At 52.4% G+C, this 22,273-nt stretch overlaps 1 protein-coding gene across 1 annotated transcript in view; it reads right to left on the reverse strand.

Annotated features, from left to right (window-relative positions):
• Window positions 1-20,624, reverse strand: part of LOC119382998 (transcription factor AP-4) — a 65,902-nt gene extending 45,278 nt beyond the window's left edge. The window contains exons 1-2 of the mRNA XM_037650954.2: window positions 20,394-20,624; window positions 7,790-7,958 (exon numbers count right to left, since the gene is read on the reverse strand). Of these exons, the coding sequence (XP_037506882.1) occupies window positions 7,790-7,958; window positions 20,394-20,482 (258 nt within the window). The 5' untranslated portion in view covers window positions 20,483-20,624. The remainder of the gene's footprint in view (window positions 1-7,789; window positions 7,959-20,393) is intronic.
• Between the last annotated feature and the right edge of the window lie 1,649 nt (window positions 20,625-22,273).

Raw genomic sequence — 22,273 nt, forward strand, 5'->3', positions numbered from 1 at the left:
GTGCGAACGCCGGAGAAGCGGTCCGTCGTCCTACAGGCAGCACCGCTTCAGTCCCCCCCCCCCCCCCCCCCCCCATTCTTGCCTCCCTGCTATGCTGCTCTATATTTGTCGGGTCGGCGGTCCGGACGGACTGTTTGCACCGGCATTCGGCAAAAGGTGGGGAGGGAGGGGGGGGAGGTGGGAGCGACGTCTCTGCCTCCACCTCGTCTTCATCCTTCGAGGAGCCTCCCTCCGCGGCATTGCGCTCTCTCTCTCTCTCTCGCAGGAGCCGCAGGGAAAAGGACCGTGGGCGCCTAGCGACTAGAGGAAGAGTTGGCGCATTCCGCCAACTCCTTCTTGTCCTCTGCCTCAAACACTACTCGACGTTCCTGCCCCACTTCGAGGAACGCAGTCAAAGGAGCCGGCGCGGACGAGCGAGCGAGGCTTCTTCTACTCGGAAGTCGGGGAACGCCGCCGGGGGAAGGGGGGGGGGTGGCAGCGCAGAATAGACAGTGATGGAGAGAGGAGGTGCACGGAGAGAAGAACTCAAAACGCCGGCGCTGCCACACCTAAGGCATCCCGCGAAAAAAAAAGCCTTCATTTCCGCACTTCGGCAGCCACGGAGACACGAACAAAGCGGCCGAGAAAAATGGTCTCTCTCTGCTAAGGGAATAACACGGCTGATGAAGGAGATTGGGTCGGAGAAAGAAAAAAAAGAGGGGGCCCCGCGTTCGCCGCTCCAAGAAAAGCTTAGGACCTCAAGCGGTCTAAGGCAGGAGAAGAAGAGGAAGAGTGTCCTAACGAGAACCGCATAGCGCGTCCCGTTCACGGGGAGCAAGAAAAACTGCGGCGGACGAAATTAGCGAGGCTGTTCCGCGACCTTCTTCGCGGGATTCCATGCACGCCGCTCAGAGGAGACAAGAAAGCAAAGGAGGAGGAATTTCAAGGTCGTCAGTTCAGGCATGCAACCCGCGAAGCCTGCTTCAAAATCGCAGCTGCAACGGCTCGTTCGAGTACTCTCTCCTTCGCTGCAGCCATTAGTAGCCCCGAAAGCACAGCGGCAAAACTAGGTTGACTGCGTTTGTCAGTGGCTTCTCCGTGCGGAGTAGGCAAGCTCGCTTCACATCGCGAATTTACGGCACTGGAACGCAAGTCGAAGAGTGTTGACGACTCCCAATAAAAATTCGTCTCGTAACCATCAAATAAACGAAGGCGCCATCGTGAACGAGGCTGTAAAAGCTACAAACAAATCAGGGAAAAAAAAAACGTCGATGCGGTTTGCCACTTAGAGCGATGCAAGCGGAACACCAATGCTGACCTACTGCCGCGTTCGGTAAGACCGTAACCACACTCAACTGTGTGGTAGCAAAGTCTACGCTAACGAACGAGCCAACCGCGTCCAGTCTCAAGGAGGAACAAGAAGAAGAATTAGACTTTATTGTGGAGAATGGGCCGGCAATTTGGTTTTGGTGGCCTCAGGTCGCGGCTTTGAGTCCCTGGACTCGAGCGGAATCCTTGGCCTGCCAGACGGCAAGAATACGTAATTTTTTGTTGTTGTTGTTTTCGTAAAGCCACTGATGCAGAATCTGCTGTTTAGTCCGGACAGTTTCATGTTACCAGCGCACTGCTCAAATACTGCACGAAGAGAGCATGCGGAGCGCCTGTGTCTTCTCTCTGTTTTTCTTTTGATATCTTTGTGATGGTTACGTGAACGAGGAATCGATGTTCCTTTCAGGCACGACGAGATGCACTTATTCCAATGATAAAATATGTTCTTTTGTATTTCCATGCCGCATACGTAATGGGCAGCTATCTCTAGATAAAAGAACTATCCCTGGTTAACACCCCCCCCCTCTCTCTCTCTTTCTCTCTTTATAATTAAACTTAATTAAGACTGCTACTACACGACAAGGTCAGAGCCGATCCTCTGCGCCACAGTGCATCATACCTCCAGCAGTCATGCACCTTGTACGATCTATCCATCCATCTACGGTAGAATAGGGAAACGAGGGCATCTTTGGCAATGCCACCGGGAAGCACCAAAAAGATTGAGCAGAATCTTCAATAGATCAGAGGAGACAAAGTGGGGGGGGGGGGGGGGGGGCACTTGACGTTAGGGGTGTAGGGTACGGGCGTTACTATGAACGCGCTTCCCGATAGAGCAAAATAACCGGGTTAACGCGCGCGCAATGCCTCGAAATATGCCGAGCGACCGATAAGAGAACAGGGAGCCGAGAAAAACGTCGCGAAGCGAACTCGGGCGTGCAAAAACGAATCAGTGTATGCGCGAGCCGCGGGTACGTTAAGGAAGGGAGTGGGGGAGAAGAAGAGACGAGTCAGCACTCCGCGAAACCGGGTTTTCCGCAAGATGTGTCGTCGACGGAGGAAGCACCGTCCCAGTGTGCCGCGGAATGAAAAAAAAAGTAATAAGGAGGCGCGCACCGGAAGCAATGTGGGTAAGGTGCTGAGATTGGCACGAAGAGAGGGTTGTGGAGCTCAACCAAACCACTGGACCTTTATGCAAGAGTAAAAAAGGTAACTCGAGCTGACGACGGTGAAGAGTCGGAAGAAGCGCAACAAAGGGCAAACCTTTCCGCAACTTTTCCTGTTCGAAGGTATAGAAGCTAACAATGAACTTCCAGTGAAAGCCGGAGCAGAGAGCAATGACATACAACTTTTGAGGGTAACGTTGGAACACTAGCTAAGTTGGGCGAATGAGTAGTGCAGTGCGAAGAAAAAACTAACAAACAAAAGAACCACCTGCGGCATAGCGATGCAGTAAACTAGAGAAGCGTATGCGGCCGCGGCCGGTATGGAAAGGAGTAACCGAACTGAATGCAGCGGAGAAATAATAGGTGATAGGGTTTTTCCTAGGTAAATCTGAGCAGAAAAGGCAGCGTTTGTCTCGTAGTGGGCCTCAGGATAAGAGCTAGATCTCCCTCTGTGTGTGTGTGTGTGTAGAGCCCGCAACACAGGGCATACGGAGAGCGCAATTCGCTTTAAACGCGGCGGCAAAACTGGTCGCATATCCATTGTCGCGACAGCGCCACATCTTTCACAGCTGTTCTTCGGCAATGTAGAAACCAAACCCTATTTCTTCACCATCACTCAAGTGCAACAGAGCTACCTTCTACCCCTCCACATCACAATGACCTCGCCACTTTTCGCCAGTCCGATCACACGAGAACACCTGCGACCACCTCTCGCCCCTCTCACACACACACACATGCCCGTGGCAAACGTGCCGCGTACACTAAGATGAGAGAGAGAGAAAAAGAGATAGTCACTCCTCGGGCTTAGCAGCTCGGCTTCAGCGTCAGCTGGCAATGCGGGAATAAAGCCCGGGTTCAAGCTACGGGCGAAGACGACCGCCGCGATGAACATGTGCGCACTGGCGCCCGCTAGTCGGACGCCGCTACTTCTGCTGCCACAGAAACAGAAGAAAAAAAGAACTCCGGCAGACGACGCCGCTGAGGTATCGCGAAATGCGCGAGCTCAGAAGCCGCAGCAGCTGAGGCTGGCTTGCGCACGCCGGCCCCCGATCGCAAGTAAATACAATAAAAATCAGCTGCACGGTTGACGCACTTTCCTTTCCCGCATCTGGCCGACGTTTATCGCTGTAGATGCAAACACAAACAGGTGACGAGTTGGCTTCTCGGAACAGCAGCGCAAAAAATCACAGACGACGACAGAGGGAGACGGGACACTATTTAGTTTGCTGTCAAGGAAAAAGCTCCGTCGTAAACATGTAAGTGCAATGGATATCGCAGAGATTTAAAATTGGGTAACCCAGGTCTTAAGGTTCCTTGTATTCGTCGGGTTTGCGTAACCACGCGGCAGGTGTTCTAGAATGGGGTTTGTCCTCCGTAAACTGAATCGCGCTCGAACATTCGCGAGATCAACGGAAAGGAGCTTTGCGCGCGCCATGGGTGCGCACGCTATCTTCAAAAAATTATGCATTGCGGTCAGCGGCGCATGACGCATGCACAGTGGCGACAGCCCAAGGAGATCGCGCACGCAAAGCTCTGGGTACCCTATTTTAAAACTGTTATTCACATGCAACGCTTTTCGTGTCAGATTTCGCACGTTACACTAATTTTCGTGTCAAATGCCTGTTCGAGCAGTAAACCAATAGCAACAACAACTGCCACGGAACTCGTGATACAGTCTACCACTTCATCGAACACGTTCGACCGTAATTATAACACACACACACGAAAGAGAGAGAGAAAGCAAAGAAACAATCGCTATGGATCACGACGGAGGCGTCACGGGACGGCAAGGAAAATGAGGCCGCATCCATCTTTCAGTTATCGCCTTCATGTTGAGCATCTCCCCACATTCCGACACTGTGTTGTTTTTTTTTTTTTTTTAAGGCGGTGACAGATTTTCGGGAAGCTCCTTCTCCGTCGGGCCAGCCGGATTGGGGAATCGATCACCGCAGCGTGGCTTTGGGAAAAGCCCTCCCGCACGCACGCCCGCATACTTTCCGTTTATTTGTCCCGTGCACTTTCCTACAAAAGAAAAACCGCCGGAGGATACTCTCGCGCTGCGGTCGCTCGCCTACTACGAGTACGATGGATAGCTATAGCGCATTGATAACCTGTCCAATCACGCCAGTGATTTCAGGCCTTCTGATTACGTCTTGCTCAATTTCCAAGCAGTCATAGTGTCCTGAACACAGCGAGCTCTCAGGGTAAACGCTTACAGAGTGCGAATTGTCGCGCTTGAAACGCAATGTTAGCTTCTAAAAAATAGGAGTGCAAGAACACGAAGACGTACGGAGTCAGAAAAAAGACGCTTGGGCAAATTTATGCACTAACCATCGTTCCCATGCACCCATCGACACTCAGACAGACAGACAGAGGAACTTTATTGTGTCCTGGGACGAGGGTTCCTAAAAACCCGCGGAGGGCATCGCCCGCGAAGGGGTCGGGAGCCAAAGGCTCCCGATCGCTTCACAGGCTCCCTGGACCGCCCGGAGTTGATTCGCAAGATCCGGACTTGCGATGCATTTTAAGAATTCTGTCTTGTTGATGTGATGCTTTCTTGTGCAAACGCGCAAGCGGGGGCACCGCCACATTAAATGGGAAAAAGTTGCTAGCTGATCGCAAGCTGAGCACTTTGGCGAAATGTCTGTATACACGGCCATAGTGGCCGGCGACGGGAACCCATCGACACTAGCGCCAAATTTTCCTGTAGTAAAGCTCCATGTATAGATTAGCCACGCAGAAAAAAAAATCGATTTAGTGTAAATGGCACAAGCGAAGTGACTCCGTGATTATTATATAAACCGCACACCGCTATGCGAGGTGCAACAATGCGCCGTGTATGCTCGTATCTCGTTGTTAAAGGTCGCTTGGCGACCTTTAACTAACATAAATGCCATGCCCAAGTCAAACAAGTACACTACCGAAAGGGTGTCACCTACAAACACTCTCAGTGCGTCGTAAACAAAGGAACGAAAAGCTTCCGCGAAAGTCGCATCGTCCGTAATTACGACGAGGCGACTTCGCTGCAGCCAGGCGCGTTCGTACTCCATGTGCAACAAAGAAAATGGGAAAAAAAAGGGGAGGGGGGGCGCACAACGGAACAACGGCTCATACGCGGTCAGCTGCAAAGGCGCTGACGTATACGAAGAGTTCGGGAGGGCACGTGCCAGTTCTGTCCACCGGAGCTCGGACAGCGCGGAGGCACTGAATAATACCCCCTGGAAGACCACCTCCCGCCCACCTCACTCCCCGGACTTCCTCCTCCTTTTCCGAGCCGTCTCGCGCATAGCACATGACGTGCCGCGCCATTACGTAAGCTGCACTGCTAGACCGGTCCCTCACTGATGAGGACACACGCAGGAGCAACGAGACGGCGCGGAGGCGCGCGCCTTCGGCACCCGACGACGCTACCGGACAAACGAAACAAAAACACTCCCCCACCTTGACGAGAAGAGAGGAAAAAGAAAGATTCGAGCAGCCGGCGAAAGTAAGGTGCAGTGTAACGTAATAACGAAGTACGAGACAACAAAAATATGAAAGAAGCGAGGGAGAGGCGGTGCTCGGAACGCGTTAAAAAGAGCACTGTGGACGATGACTACCGGGAGACGCGCAGCACACAACCCCTTCCTGCAGCGAGCAAAAAAAAAAAAGAAAAATTAAAGAAAAAAGATCCCTCGGCTCGGCTGCAAGGCCAGGAGAAGAAGAGCGGCGGATGCTTTCGGAAAGCGCAACAATAAATGCACGCAAGCAAAACAAGAGGAGGAGAGACAGAGTGCGCCAGTTTCCGAAGGGAAAGGTGCATCGATCCGAGACCCCCGCCCGCGGCCGGCACCCCGTATTTGGGCGTTCCGGCTGCCATGGCAACCGATGCCGGCGACCCCCCCCCCCCGCTCTTCCTTCCTCCTCTTCGTTCTCTCCACCCTCTTCCACGCGTCATCCCGCCGCTGCCGGCAAGCCCCGGACGTCCCTGCGACGTCACCGCGTCACGTGGTACGCCGTCTCGCACGGCGGCGAGACGGCCGTCCGCCGCCCCCACCCTCATCTCCCGCTTCTCCGCTCTATCCCGTCGATTTTTTTTATTGGTATTATTCCCGCGGCGCTCCGGCCGCCTTCTCTCGTCCTCTTTGTCTCCGCAGACGGCGCGTTTTCGGTGCCTCTGGCTACCCAAAGATGGCGGCGGCCCCCGGAGCAGGGGCGAACGACCGGCCGGCCGGCCCGACCCGGCAGGCGGCTGCGAAACTTTTTCCTTCAAGTGCCGGATATCGGAAGGGCTGCCGCCCCTTTCCTCCGTCTATCCGCCGTCCAGGCGGCGGACGAGAAGCCGCGCCGCCGAAAAACGCGTCTGGTCGCCGTCGTCGTCAGCAGCGTTCGTTTTCCCGGGTTCCTCCGTCTCGGTGCGCGCATTACGTCATCGATCCGAGCCGCCCGTCACGCGTGCCTCCGCGCTAGAATGCGTCCCGCCGTCGTCACTACCGACGGCATTGCCTTGCTCGGCGACGGGCGGGAGTGGGCAAGTTGCGCACTTGTACCGTTTCTCCTGGAGTCTGGGAGGAGGAGGAGGAGGAAGAAAACCACTACAGCTTCTTACGCTAACGAGGTTACGTGCACCGGGAACCTTCGCAAAGAGTACTTGGGGGGACGCGGAACGCAGAACAGACGCGGCTGAGAACAGGAAGTAGCTTCCTTTAGCGTTGCAAACTTCGCCGATGTCTCTATGCAGAGTGGTCCGCTTGCAATGGAATATATTCCGAGTAAGCGCAAGTGCTGGCCCATAAGCTGTTCGCGAGTTCCTCCCCTGCGGCCCTTGCAAACGCCCGACACAGACGCGCATAAAGTACGGCACACACGCTCGTTCGCGCCAGTTCGCAGACAGATTTCTTTCTCAATAGACGATAGCGTCCGCCACATAATTCTACGACGTCGATGTAGGCTCAATGATGACGGGGGAGTGAGCGGGGGGCCACCCTTTCCACCACCACACTCGGGCTCGCTGCAACGGCTGTCCGCCGCTCCTAATTCGTCTTCGCATAACAAGTAGCAGCTGTTTCCTCGCCCAGCGAGCTCGTGCACGGGGCAGCAGGCGGGCGAGCGTGGACACAGACGAGAGAGAGAACCAAGAGGAAGGAAAAGAGAGGGGGGGGGGGGGCACTTCGACAACGCTGAGAGGTCCGATGCCCCCTGATGGCAGAGCCAGGTGCGCGCGACACCTGTCAGGGAGCCGACGCCACCGCCGCAAGAAACGGGGCAGAAAACTCTGAAAACGACGCCGCCGCGGAGTAGCAAGAAGTGAACGAAACAAAACAGACGGGCAAACTCACCTTGGAGAGCTTTTCGCCGTCGTGGTGCGGCAGAAGCGTCCGCAGCGACTGGAAACCGGCGTTGATGCTCTGCATGCGCCTGCGCTCGTTGCTGTTGGCGATCTCGCGACGAATCCTCTTCTCCTGCTCCATCTGCGTTTTGGGACTCGTCGGGCGATTGCTGAGACGGCTGCCGAAACGAAAGAAACAACGCAACTCTCGTTACACGCCATACAGTCGAGACAAACGCGAGACAACGACAAAAACGTCGGCGTTCCTCTAAGCGGCATCGCGTTGGGACCACTAGCCACTTAACAAAAAAATGATCGCTATCAGGCCTATCTATCACCGAATGTTCGGCGACAAGCGCGTCAACAGCTGATCGAGCGACTCACGCTTTGCTCGTCCGACGATTGTCCCCTCTCGGATTAGGGCGACGGGCTCCAGTCATCTCGAACGAAAACAGTCGTTGCGCGCTCTCGCTCTCGGCAGTCGTTACGCGCCAAGTGGCACAGCGATTTATGCAACGCCGCTGCTGTGGGTCGAATAAACGGCGTTTCACCTCCAACAGCCGCTGGAAGAGAACTGGCTGTCACCTGACCACCAGCACCCGCATCACTCTCGGGCACGCGACGTCGGAGCTCGCGCCACGCGCAAGTTGTTTGCTTGCTTTGTTTGTTTGTACAGTGAACCCAAAATGACGAACGTTGACTCGCACGACGAGAGACGCATCGTAAAGCGGCGAGCCAATAGTCAAAAGCGCGAGCCACTTGTGCGTTGAAAGCACGTGCAGTTCTGGCTTCGAGCCGAAAACTGATCGCGCGCAGGCCAGCGTTCGCAATCGCGACGGGAGACGCGAATGGCCCAAGTGGCCACACGAAAAGGAAGCTTCTCTGCCAGCAGGCGTCCCAGACGTCTGGCGAAATTCTGACAGACACTGTATGCAACACATCAACACTACCGACTGCACAACACCGAAAGACGCAACGAATTAGCAAGGAGTGTGATCCTCGGATGTCTTGGATGGACATTAACACATATTCCCGAGAGAGGCAAACGCCCGGCACAACGACGCGATAATAATGCTCGCCCAGGGCGTTAACGACCCAGCGTCTATAGTATAACGACGTGCACGTGTTCTATCACAACGTTGCGATAACGACGTCACTGAGCATCGCCTAAGTAGCCGACAGAACACACATACACGCACGTGCTCCATATCTGGCGACGCCGGAACGCTAGCTGCAAATAAAGGAAATGCGAACGTTGTCGCCTAGTATTTTTGTGCGGAAATCGCGAAAAGTAGCTGTGGCCTGCCACTAAATCTAAAACACACACACAACAGTGAGCCGCTTCGCAAACGAAAACGCGTTGCGGGTGACAGCTTCGAACAGTATCGAAGAAACACGAGCATTATTTTGAAGGGCGCTTATTCACTATGCACTGACTCACTGCTCTACTGTTCGTCGATATTACAGCGCCCACAGAAACGGTATTCTGCTACTGCACCCGGAATGACGATGGTCCAGTTCTTGAACGGGGGAAAAAAATTAAATAAACAGAGACGTCGAAGAAGAGTACACTTTGTGTAAACAGCTGTCGGTGCACAGTGGAGAGGCCAAATCGCTTAAGTTTATTCCGCAGCACTGCACTGCGGCGTCTCCCGTAACCGCTGCTTAGAACCATTCAGCCAAATCAAACGATCAATTCGATCAATCAAACAATCACGGTACGTACAAAGAACCACATATTTGAGGAAGCTATGGCTAATCCTCACCCATCGTGCCCATCACGCAAGCTAGCCAACGGCAACGCTCCATCGCGTTCTGTTTCATTTGAAAGGCGCTTACGAATTCGCCAACAAGATAACACGCAAGGGGCGTTCGCTCGCATAAGCCGCACCTCTCGATGCCATTCACCGTCGCGTGGCGCACATTAAAAATTTTATTCTGGGGATTTACGAGCCAAGATTACAGTATGATTATGAGGCACGCCGTGTATCTCAAGAGCTCAAGACGCTTCTTTAGAACGCTCGATCGGCGCCTTGCGGACTCACTGGCGACTTCCACCGACTATACGCCTGGTCCGAGACATCCCACACCTAATAACGCATCATTAGTAGCAGCGCACCAATGATGCACGCGTTTATGCGTGCAATGATGCACGCAGTTTATGCAATCCGTAATACAGCGTTCTGAACAAGCGCGTTGAGCCACAGCGGCCGTGGTTGAGCTCTGTCGGAGGAGGCACTGGCTCTCTACACGGGTGCTCTTGCATTTCGCCGCCGTAAAAATACGCCCTCCCTGACCGAAAACGAAGCTCGATGAGGAGCTTAGCAGCTAGAAACGTTACCTGCTAAGCTACAGAAGTTGGATACGGCGCAGTATAGCGCTAGCAAAGTTTCTTACACGCATAAACTTTTAATGCTGACGTCATCTTCGCACGCCTTCTCGGCGGAACTGTTTCGCGCATCGCGCCACTTGCAAAGCAGAGCACCCGCGGCACGATATGCTCAGAAGCCGGTCGTGCACCGACACGATGGCTGCTGCTGCTGCTGCAGGCCAAGGCCAACGGAGTGCTAATGTTTGCCACCGGACGCATTCTAAAGACGAGACTTCTCTCACCCTCCTCGGAGGAGTCTGACCCGCAACTGCCGCTGAATCGACGGAACGTCGAGGAGCACGCCCCACGAGCTGAGGTAAGCGTCTAGACTTGATCTTGCTGCAAATATCCGGCAGTTAGCTACGCACGGCTTGCCTCCCGCAGCCGACGCAGCGCTTAAGATGCTGCTATAAGACAAACCGTTTATAACCTGGCTGCACGCCTAAAGTTAGCGGATCGCTCTCATGCGCTGCTGGTTTAGAATCCGCAGCAAGCAGCAGCCGTAGGCGCGCTCAGGTTCTAAGTTATTTGACGGTAAATGTATTCACCGGCTGTACGCACCGAAAGAGCGAATGCGTTCAAGAAATCACAAGCAAGAATTTCAACTTTATGTCAACTTTCAAACACAAGCTACTTTTACGCATTTTGCCATCGAAATACACGTGACTTCACGACCAACGAAGGAAAAGAAGGAGCCAGCGCTTTACAGAAAACACACGAGACAAACACGCACAACTGATCTGCAAACATCCAGAGTTCCCCCGCTTTTTAGAATCCGCTATTTGCCAGAAGGCGTACGATGGTCTATAGTTCGATCCTCGAACTCTAGACGAAGCGTGCCTTCATCTGTCTAGTTATGCTCTCTCCGGTGGGCTTTTCTTTATCGTCCCTTGTTCGTGGCTGAACTGTGTACTACGATTCGCGTCTCACCTGACACACAAAACTAACAATACCCGAATAAAAGTCGTTTGTCTCGAAATACATTCCGGAAATGCAAGAACAAAGTGCGCCACGGCGACACGTGCGCTCCATTTTAGCGCCGCCGTTGTCGTCTTCCTAAGAAAAGACGTTCACGCCTTTTCTTTCTTGTCTCGCTCGTTTTTATTTATTTATTTTCAGCGCGAGGTAAGAGTGTGCTCGTCCGCCGCGAGACGACATTGCGGAAACGCGCGAAGAAGGCACACACCACGCTGCAACGCAGCCGTGCAGTAAGGGAGCTCGAACATCTGCCAATGCGATTTGTCACGGAGAAGGACGGGACAATCGTAGCCGCCGAGTACAGCGATTACCATACTCTAAAAACAAAAAGAAAGAAAAAGTCCGCGACATGCGGCGCGGTCATTCGCGTTTCCGCAGCGACACGTACGTGACGCAACAAGCAGCGCGCGCGTCCACCACGACGCGATGCAACAGTCTGGAGAACGCGTCGCACGAAGCGCACATAGAGAGAGAAAGAGAAAAACGGAAAGTGCATTAGCAGAATACATAAAAGCGCGCGCGCGCGCTTGGCGTCGCGTCGTGCTCCGTGACATGATCATCCGGTAAAGCATGCGTCGCGCCACGCTCACGCGCTGGACGCCAGCGCGATCCAAGCGCGAACGACGACCTGCTGGCAGCGCTTCTCAAAAAAGAAACAACGCGAGACATGCAAAAAAAAATTGACGAGCCCGAATATGCGAGGCGCGCGCGCTACACGTCACGACATTACACGCAAACCACCACCACCACCGCAAACGGCAAAGAAGTCACTCACGCTCCTCTCGCCATGCATGCTCGGTACGACCACGACTTCTCTTTGGCAGAAAAAAAATTATATTAAAGAAAACCGTAGCGGCCGTCGACAACGCGTGGGTCGCGCTTTGGAGGCGAGTACTCCCGAGGAATCGAGAAAGAAAAAAAACAAGAAACAGAAGGAAAAGAAACTGCGAGAAACTCCGTAGTTGGGAGAGAGAGAGAGGCATAGATTGACGACGCGAAGCCAGCACGCGCGTGTATTTGTGTATGAATGCCAGGGTGTCGCGGCGGCCGGGCTTGCTTGGCTCGCTCGTCGGATCGTCGCCGAATTCATAACGCAGTCACGAAAAACTTCCGGGCCACGCGAGAAACGACGCGGCTCTCGCTCACTACCTCCCCTCTTCACCTTCGCGTTTCTCTCATAATTCACCGTCGCCGCGACCACGAGACGGACGCTGAAGAAGAAGAGCTAAATAAAGTGTAACGACGGACGCAGACAATGACCCGGGCCAGGCGGCACGAAGCGTACGAAGAAGGCGACTGCCGGGGCACCGGCTAACGTCCGGCGGCGGCAGCTTCCACAATGAAGAAGCACAGCGTGCGAGGCAGACAGAGCGCCAACTCGGAGCGGATAAAGACAACCGAAAAAATGTAAAGAACATCCTTAAACCGCGGTTCGTCGTGACCGACACCGAAAACGCAAGCGTCGAGAAGAGACCATTTCTGGCTCCTCCAAGGACCAGCGCGCGCCGTAGCGAAAGCTGCGCCCCAACCATTCGACAAGAACGAAACCACACAAATCCCGCCGCGGTTCTCTTCTCTCTCTCTCTCGTTCTCTGCTTGAGCCAAGGTTGATTTCCATTCGTCCAATAGAAATCTCGCGCATGATGTTGCTTCAAAAATAAAAACAGCGAAAGCGAGAAGACGCGCAACTGATGGAATACAGCAACACTTCCTTCCACCCTTCGTCCCGGCTTACAATGTCGCAGTCGCCGCTGTGGTCGTCTCCAATGGCAAAAGCTACGGGAAATAAGAAAAAAAGAAGAAAGCACTCGCCAGCTCACGGCAAGCGTCACGACCTTCAGTACGGAAACTCGGCAAAGGGGAGCAAAATGGAATATGGAACGTGCAAGAAAAGAAAAGAAAAAAAAAGCAATGAAAGGAGACATGCCGCTGAGCGTCAACAGACACGGGCGCAGAAAGAACACAAGATAGACTGTGGGAAGTTGCATGGGCCATCATTCGCTCTCACTGCGGCCGCTAATGTTCGCCGTGGTTGAAGGAGGAGGAGAGAAACGATACACCCCTCCCTCCCCCCCCCCTTCCCCCCACAGTCGCGGCGGCGGGCAACCAACCAGAGGTGGACCGAGAGACGGAATCTTCCCGGGATGACCGAAGAAAAGAAACAACTAGCCACCACGACCGGTCACGGCCGCTTTCGCAAATCCATTGTGTAGAAACCCTCCCACACCCCCTTCTTGATCCGTATAATGCAGTTTCTTCCTTTTGCCAAAGTAACAGCAGCCATGCAACATATTCATTATTATATTACGCGGCAGGCGAAACACCTTAAAGGAGGCTCTGCGCCTACGGACGCATTACCGACGGAAATAACGAGACACGATGTTTCGAAGAGATGAGAAAGAGCTGTAACATTAAATCAGACAGGCGGCGTTGCCACCCACATCGCGTTTTCTCTATATTATTTTTTCTTTTCCGTCTTGCCTGGTCTACCGAGCCCGTTTTCACCTGAAGAGTGGCCGCTTCGTTATTAATACCACGAACGACAATTCGCTAACGCATTTTCGCATTCATATTTCACGTGCCTTAAAATCATATGCAGCGATGGTACACGAATGCAGTAACACGGCTGTCACAATATTCACACCGCTTGATCGGATAGCCTGGTCACAAGATTCGTACGCTAAATGAACAGCCAACCGTACCTACAATGAGTCTGTTTTCTTCTATCGTTCCCAATGACACAGCTTACGATAAAGAGTAAGCACTCGATAATGTGCCGCGTTATGTCGCCGCCTAACGGATTCTCACAGTATACCGTTCCGTTTTCGTTATTGCCAAAAGAGAAACAGCCGTGACGGAACTAGTCTAGCACCGCAGGTGCGGGATCCGGAAAATGTATGAACGTGCGTGACCTCTACGCCGGGCGCCGTCAAAGACACGCGACCCACATCGAAGGTGTTCCAAATATTCGCGGAGTCCGGGCGTGGGCTAATGCCGAGACACTGAGCAGCATTCCGTCGATACAAGAAACGGTGACACGTTGAAGTCGCATGATGAACCTCACAGGAAACGGCAACCGACGGCATTGTGTACACGGGCCGTAAACGCTGAAACATTGTATTCGCCACTGGAATATCTCCGCGAAGACCATCACCAATGTGACCGAAGTAACAACCCTAACCCGCATTATCGAGTTCCTCATACGGGTACAGCTCGAATGCCACGCGGGAAGCCAGGCGCGCAAATCTTTCTCGAGCAAATCACCGCCGGCGTGGGCAGAATTCTCACCGTTTCGAAAACCCGAACGGATACCGCTGCACGTTTGCAGCATATGCTTCGCTTTTACAGCCAGTCATAAACTTCAATGACCGTATTAAAAATTCTGAACACGTCGCCGGCGTTCGGTAGCCTTCAATCCCTCTCGCGTCAAGCGCAAGCTGCATGCGTTAGCCACGTGGTGACGGGAAAAAAATTATAAAGGAGTGAACGAACGAATAAAGATGCGGTACGAAGAACGAGAATCGACGTTCGTCATTCACCAGAGATTGCGAGAAAGAATTGCAACGCGGCATGAAATCGCAGACACTGAGAGGGATGAGTATACATTTGTGCTATGCGGCGGGGCCTCCGATAACCCGCGCATTGGCGGGGCCCGCTGAAAAGCCACGCTCACGTAGAACAGCTGCAGCGCCCTACGCGAAGGCACGCCATCATATACACGGCAGCAGCGTTATGGAGCGGGGGAGACAGCTGCCTCAGTGGGACCGATGGCTGTCATGGCTGTTTCGCACACACTTATCAGCGAAGTGGGCCTGTCAAGCACACCGTCGGCGGGCAGGTGGGGACGCAGCGGGCATGCGTCGCTCACCTGCTCTGGCTTCTGGCTGTGCGCGAGTCAACAGCAGTCCGGTCAACAAACAACCTACTAGTACTTCGAAAGAGCGGCCGGCACGGAGGGACCCATCGAGGGGATGCTTGAAGCAACGCCCAGCAACGTCCTCGCGCGATGACCGTACACCAGTTATCTGCTGCTGCTCCATGAAAGAAATGCCAGCCTAGGGACAAATATCTCGACCCTCCCTCCCTCTTCACGGCGGGCGATCCGCCGCTCGACGACTCCCGATACGATTACGTGTTGTTCAAGGAAAGATCCGCGACAGCTGAGATCTGCGGGCTACACGTTTCTCCTAGTGAACGCTCGCCCTCCTTGTTACGTTAACAAATTCACCGTTCGATGCTAATATCGGTGTGTGTGTGTGTGTGTGTGTGTGTGTGTGTGTGTGTGTGTGTGTGTGTGTGTGTGTGTGTGTGTGTGTGTGTGTGTGTGTGTGTGTGTGTGTGTGTGTGTGTGTGTGTGTGTGTGTGTGTGTGTGTGTGTGTGTGTGTGTGTGTGTGTGTGTGTGTGTGTGTGTGTGTGTGTGTGTGTGTGTGTGTGTGTGTGTGTGTGTGTGTGTGTGTGTGTGTGTGTGTGTGTGTGTGTGTCTTCTGGCAAGAAGTCCTAGAAATAAATGCGCACCTGCCGATGTGAGAGCGTTAAAATTCATGAAACCCTCGTACGCGACACGCTATCGATATCGTGCATTTCTTTTTAAAGCTTACCTAGAGCGCGCGCCCTTTTGTGGGACATATACACACCCTTTTTTTAGACATAGCACGCAAGCAGCGACAATCTTTGGCACGCCAAGTATTCTCAACCAACAGGTTGTTTTTAGACCGCAGAGAGAGAGTTTTCATTTGCTTATTATTATTTTTTTCGAGCGACTGCGCCACTACCGATATCGCTTGATTCAGGAAATTGTATCAGTGTATGAGTAAAATAACTAAAAGCAAGTACCGTCCAATTCTTGGGCATTTTTACCGTCAGAGTTGTCCTAAAGGAAGGAGCGGAAACGAACAAAATTGCTTTTTTTAACTTCACCAAACATAGCTACATTACCAAATGAACCGTTGTAGGATCATTTGATAAGTTCAATAGCTATTTGTATCAACTGTACTGGCCTGCTTTCTTTTTGCACAAACTGCATGATATAAATTACTTGTGATGTGTACCCACATAAAATAATCCTTAGCAGGATATCTTGCTACCGTCTTCTGATATGTGTGGTCTCACTACCACGGAGGTATATCTCCTTGCATGGCTGAACCGAATTCTTAGAAAACTCTACGGAAAATTCCAGAGAGCTAGCAGACAAGGTCGTGACAGTTAACACTGTCACGACCTTCGAAAAAAAAAAAAATTCGAGCGTTCCAGGAGTCACCCAAGGTGAAGCGAAGCAACGACCCTTCTTTCTTCAATCATTCTCAGGGACGCACTGGACTAAAGAGACTGACTCCTTGCCCTTCTGTAAACCTCATTTGCGGTGTCGCGAATTGCAACGGCGTACAAAACCGAACGCCAAGTTTGTGTCACAGTGCGAACGACGAACAACCTGCGCACTCTTGTGACATCACGACCGCTCGCTGTGAAGTACAGCTCGTTGGCTCTACGTCAAAGAAGAGAGAATGCACTGTTGTTTCTCGACGGGGAGCGACAGGGCAAACTGCTCGTTCAAAAAAGAAAGGGCGACCCTATAAGCTCCGAAGGAAGAATGAAACAGTGTCATTCAGACACGAGAAGTAACAGGGCTAGTACGCTGGCACTTTCAAGTACCTACAATTTCATATACCAGAGTATCTTTCAAAAACTCCCTGGCAGTCTATAGAACGCTGAGGGTTAATACGCGAGCAAAAAATATATATATTTGTTAAAGAAATCAACACTTTGTTTGAGACTGAATGAAGATAATAATGCTGCTGTTATAACAGCGAATAAGCATGATTGGTCATTGCTAGGTAGAATGCACGTCAATACGGTGGCTAAATTCAATGAAACCATTGCATATCATCATACTCCATCGTGGGAGAGGCCCACGAAGATATTTTCTTTACATAAGAAGCGTTCATTTTATAGCCTGCATAGTTAGTATGTGCTACTTCATACTTAATCAAGCCGGACGTACTATCATGTGTGCGTGTGTGTCCGGGCATCAGACTGCCAACAGGCAATTCATCTGTCAAATGATAGTGCCAACACCAGTGGGTTCTACCATTGCTGGCTCTGGTGCTTCGAGGCACACACCATACAGACGCAAGTGGTCGTCATCATTTGCCCATCGCGTCACTGACTGAATGGACTGTTCTTTCTTTTTTTTCTTTAAAGATATTCTTACCCCCCCCCCCCCCGGCCCAGGCTTCCGCCCGCAAAACCAGCCAAGGACGACTCCAATACCTGCGGATAGCACTGGCGCTACTCTTGACATAATTTTGTATAGTTTTGTAGTAAACGTCGTGTGCACGATTTTGAAGCAACTGCTGGGGCAAAGATTCAGTTTGTATCGTGAAATCGCTACGTGCAAAAAGTGAAGTGAGAGAGGCGACTTGCCATATCCACTTACGAAAACAACTTTTAGATAAACGCAGTTACAGTTATAGATAAACGCTGTTACGCTCCAGAATTTACGACGCAGTAATACCAAACTCGCAACTTGGAGGCTACTACAATAGCGGGTGTACTACACGTCGCTTTTCGCCTGACCACGCGCCAACTTTTTACAAGCTTGCAGGGACAAATCAGGACGCACAAGCAAAATTGCTCTGCGCAATTCGTAGGGACCGTTTATGACGCCTTTATACAAAAAGCAGGTTAGAGAAAAAAAATGACACAATTGGAGGGACGGAAGAGGTACTACTCAGTCGGCAACCGCACGAGCACGGCAAGAGCGGATGCAGAAATATCCGCGACGTCTACAGATAACGACAGCGCTCAGCAGTGAGGGGGGTTGCAACTGCAAGAGAAACATTCCCTTCGATAAAAGGCGCGACTTCGGCACATGGCAGCTCAGCTGAGCTCGCCACTTCCTCTGAGCAGCGCGGCTGCATTGACGCTCAAGTCGGTTATCATCTTCTCCCAACGTCTCCTCAGAAAAACGTATGCCCTCTCGACAGAGGCGCCGTACGCTATCATTCAAAGAAGGGAAAAAATAATAATAATAAAAGAGGCGTCCTTGATCCACATTCGCGAGACACTTCTTTCATTTCCTTCTACGTTTTCTTTTTCTTCTTGCACGTAGAACGTCGTCCCGTGTGGCCTCTTCTTACGACGCGACAGCGTTCAGTTTCCTTGTCGCGAATTTTACGTAACGCGAGGAACGGGACCGTTCGCGACTCGTCCCGGTTATGCGATGGAGGTGCACCGGGAAAAAAAAAAACCTAGCGTTTCTATCTAGCCACGTTTCTACCGTGGCTAGGCAGAAACGTAAAGCACATAAAGGAGGAGAAACAAAAAGACTAATGAAAAGTAAATCTCATGTTGTGAGCGCGAGATTCTGAGCACAGGTGGCGAACAGGTGACGCGAAAATCAACACAACATTTAGTAGTTGAATTTCCCAACGAGCGACCGGTTTCATGAAAAACATCGGCATTCACTGAAATCGTGTTCCTCGTATGCCAGCAATGCGGCACTGTTTTTCTGGCAATTTGCGCGCTGCAATAACGGCCGGAAAAATCAACTATCTGTGTTCAAGCTATTGTTTACATTCCGCAAAGCGAGGTGAAATTCAAAGTTCAGCATAACTCAGGAACTGAGAATGCTCACAAGCGCTACATGTGGCTCAATGTGGGCAGTAGTTGCTTCGATGCATTTTGGTGATGACAAAAGTGGTGACAACACACACGCGAGAGTAATAACGGGACGCGAACACACGCACTTCATTCCGGCCCGTACCGAAATGTTTACAACGTTGTAAGTTAATAACGCCAGCTACAGCGTAGACATCAACGTCAGCACCCAACGTGTCAATTCAAATTTCACTGTGTTATGAAGTTCGCAAGACATCGCTAACACCGCAGCTGTCCGGCGTGCGGGCAAGACAGAACGGCTAGCATCAGCTGACAATCAAAGTTGCAAGGCGGACTTGTTGGTATGGCATATTTTGATAACAATGGTAGCGCAAAGGAACAGGACACAAGAAGGCAACAATGAGACACAGTTGTATCAGCAATTTGTATCAGCTGACAAACCGCGCGAGCATCCTCACGATCTCGAGGCCTTCTCACAGGCCTCCAATGACGCGGCGTGGCGTCACATGCACGGGGGTGGGGGGTCGCGTAGCCCGCGAAAACCGACCAACTGGACGCACCACCACCGGCCGGCCGGCAGACCGAGAAGCCGCCATAAAAAGCCACTGCGGCGCGTCGCAGCTGATTCTGGGCGAGAACGAGGGCGAAGAGGAAGAAGCGACGCGACGGAAAGGCGGGAAAGAGAACACCGAGGAAAGGGAGGGTCGCCGGTCCACAGCTGCTGCTCCCTGGATGCGAGCCAGCGAGGAAGACGGCCCACACCAGCGCCGCCATTACCCGGCGGCGTCGGCGGGCAGCAGCGACGCAGCAGCCAAGCCAAGTCACACAAAGACCCCAGCCAGCCGCGTCGCGCCCGTCGCCGGCGGCGGCGCGCTTGGGGTACCGCGTCGAGTTCGAAAAAAACGCGGCCGCACGCGATCGGGACCCGCCTCGTAGGCGAGCGCACGAAGGGCATTGTGAAGCACGCACAAGTCGTAGCAGTTGCGAAAACGTGCACAGTAAAACGAGGCACAAGGGAGAAAGAGGCCTCGTGCACAGCGTCCACCACGTGGTGCAGCAGCTGGTACACGCCCGCTTCGCGCGGTCGCGGTTGCGCGCAAAAGACGTTGCACGCGAGAAAAAAAGTATGCAATAGAGAGTAACATGTCCCCCGCGAAAGAAAATACAGTAATAAAGGACCTCGCAGACACGAATATTACGCAAACATGAGCGCTTGCGACGACCGAGCCGGCGCGCCCGTTTAAAGGGCCGTGGCGGGAGTCAGCTGAGCGCGCAAACTTCGAAAAACAACCGCACTCCCTTAAGGTGATCGCTACGCAAACTTAGAGTGGTGGAAGGATACGCGTAAACGGAAGGATTTCGCGCGGCCAGTCGAACGATCGCTCCGGTCAGCGGCACAACGTGCGGGCTGCCGCACGAGGAGCCTGTTCGAACAGCTGGCTCGAGGCGACGCGGCCGCGGCGCAAACAGCTGCTGGCCTGCCGGTGACGCCCGACATCGTGGAAGCAGGCGTCGCAGCGACGCAGAAAAGCCCGACGCATGCGAAGCGTCCAAAACACGGGCGAAACTCGAAGGAACCGGGAGTGGCGGCGTACGAGCACGCGAGAAGCGCACCGCCGAGCGCCGGGAGAAACGTCACACCCTTACCTGACCAGGCTGCCGATCACTTCTTCTTCTTGCCGACGAAAATCGTTGAATATCCGCCGTTTTTCCGAGCTCCGATGGTATAACGCCATCACCCGGTGGCACGTATCCACAAAAACAGGTGTAATCTGGTTGATCTCCCGCACCAAATCGAAAAATCCGCCGCTGCTATTTACAAAGGCGCCTCCGCTTGATTCACCGAATGGCTACCTTTGGCGGGAAACGCGGCGAGCGTGCGAGAGTGTATCCTTCCGCGGCCCGGCGAAAATGCGACATCCGTAAAGAGCGCTATACTGTTACAAAGTACGTCCAGAAACTTGAAATAAGCATCAATTATTGCGTTAATTTGCACAACTAGCTAAGCGAACAACGCATTTCTGCAAAACCGGCAGAACTATTTTCTTGAGCGCACTCTGTTTGCTGCCTTGCATGTCTATCAGCTGTCGAGCTGGCAGGAACACGCTTTCAGCTGAGACCCCGTCTTGAGAGAACTGACACCGCGGTCCGCGCATTCTTGATTTACAAGCACTAATTTTCCTTTTTAACAAACTTAAAAATTTGTATAAAAAGTAGAACAATGTTTTAATTTATTTTGCTTTGTTTAACGCACTTTGCATATGTAATAAATAAACAATTTGAATGTTTTGTTCTATTGTGACTCCATTTTCTCTATAGTAAGCTACTACGTCGGGAATTCCGGCCGACCAATAGGAGGAGAGTCACGTGACTGAGGAGTCGTTACGTCAATCAATAGTGGCGGGAACCGCCGCATCTGTTTTTGCGTTGTTCAAATGATTTCTTTCTTCCTCTCCACTACCTCTCTCGCTCTCTTTTTCTCTCTCGCTCGCCTCTTTCATTTGCTCCTTCCTGCGTTCGCCGCTCACTTCTCCCTAGGCCGTTCTTGCGGCGCGCTTCTGTGGAGAGATTGCCGACGCTTGGGGCCTTCTCCTTTCTTTGGTGGCCGTTCTTATTCACCTCGTGGGCTGCCGTGCGCCTGTTCCATGTGGCGTGAAGTGTGACTTCGTATTCCGTACAGGTGCTCCGGAAGGGAAGATTCTGTGGACGAGTAGGCATGGCTTTACCGCGAGAACGATGCGAATTGTTCTATGCGCGGCCTGGGCCCGCTCTCAACTTCCGCGGCGCTTTCCGATCTGAGTTAGTTCCCGGAACTTCGATTATCTACTGTCGGCGCTTCTGACCGAAGTGTAATGGCACCTGATGTATCTGAAAAGTCGACGTCACACGTTGTTTTGAACCTCCCGGCCCCCTATATTACTGGTACTAATAAAGAGCTCACTTAGGTTGCTGGCTGATTCATGACTCCGTCTGGCGCGGTAGTTGTTACCTCGCTTCGGTGATAACAAAGACATCGACTGACACTTCTCAGCTAATTTCCACGTGCTGCTATATCTCCGATTATCTTCCGCACCCTTTCATTAACCTTTTTTCTTGCTTTTATTCTTGCACCAGACAAGACGGGTGCTTGGTTGACCTCCTGCCTTTTTTTGCATTGTTCTGCCTTTCGATGCCAGCTCCTCCGGTACAGGTAGACTTCCCGGTATCGTTTACTTCAACAAAACCACAAGCGTGAGCCAGCGATCGACGGTTTGCAGAAATCTCCAAGACTGCTTTCCTGCAAGGTCTTTTTTCAACCAAGCACTGTTGTTCAAAAACTGCTTCTCTCGCCCGTTGTGCTTTTGCCTCTCATAGTTCCGGCGAGCAACACAAATGCTTTTTTTTTTTTTTTTTCAGAAGTGACTATGGGATTGTCACGTCTCATTGTTGACCCTCAGCCTACGCGGGGTGTACGAGGAACCCGTCGTTCGGCGGGACGCACTTTCACTGGAACTGGGAGCGGCAAAGCAGAAAGCACAATGAGCGAG

The sequence above is a fragment of the Rhipicephalus sanguineus genome, chromosome 2 (genome assembly GCF_013339695.2).
Source record: "Rhipicephalus sanguineus isolate Rsan-2018 chromosome 2, BIME_Rsan_1.4, whole genome shotgun sequence".
Classification (NCBI taxonomy): domain Eukaryota; kingdom Metazoa; phylum Arthropoda; class Arachnida; order Ixodida; family Ixodidae; genus Rhipicephalus; species Rhipicephalus sanguineus.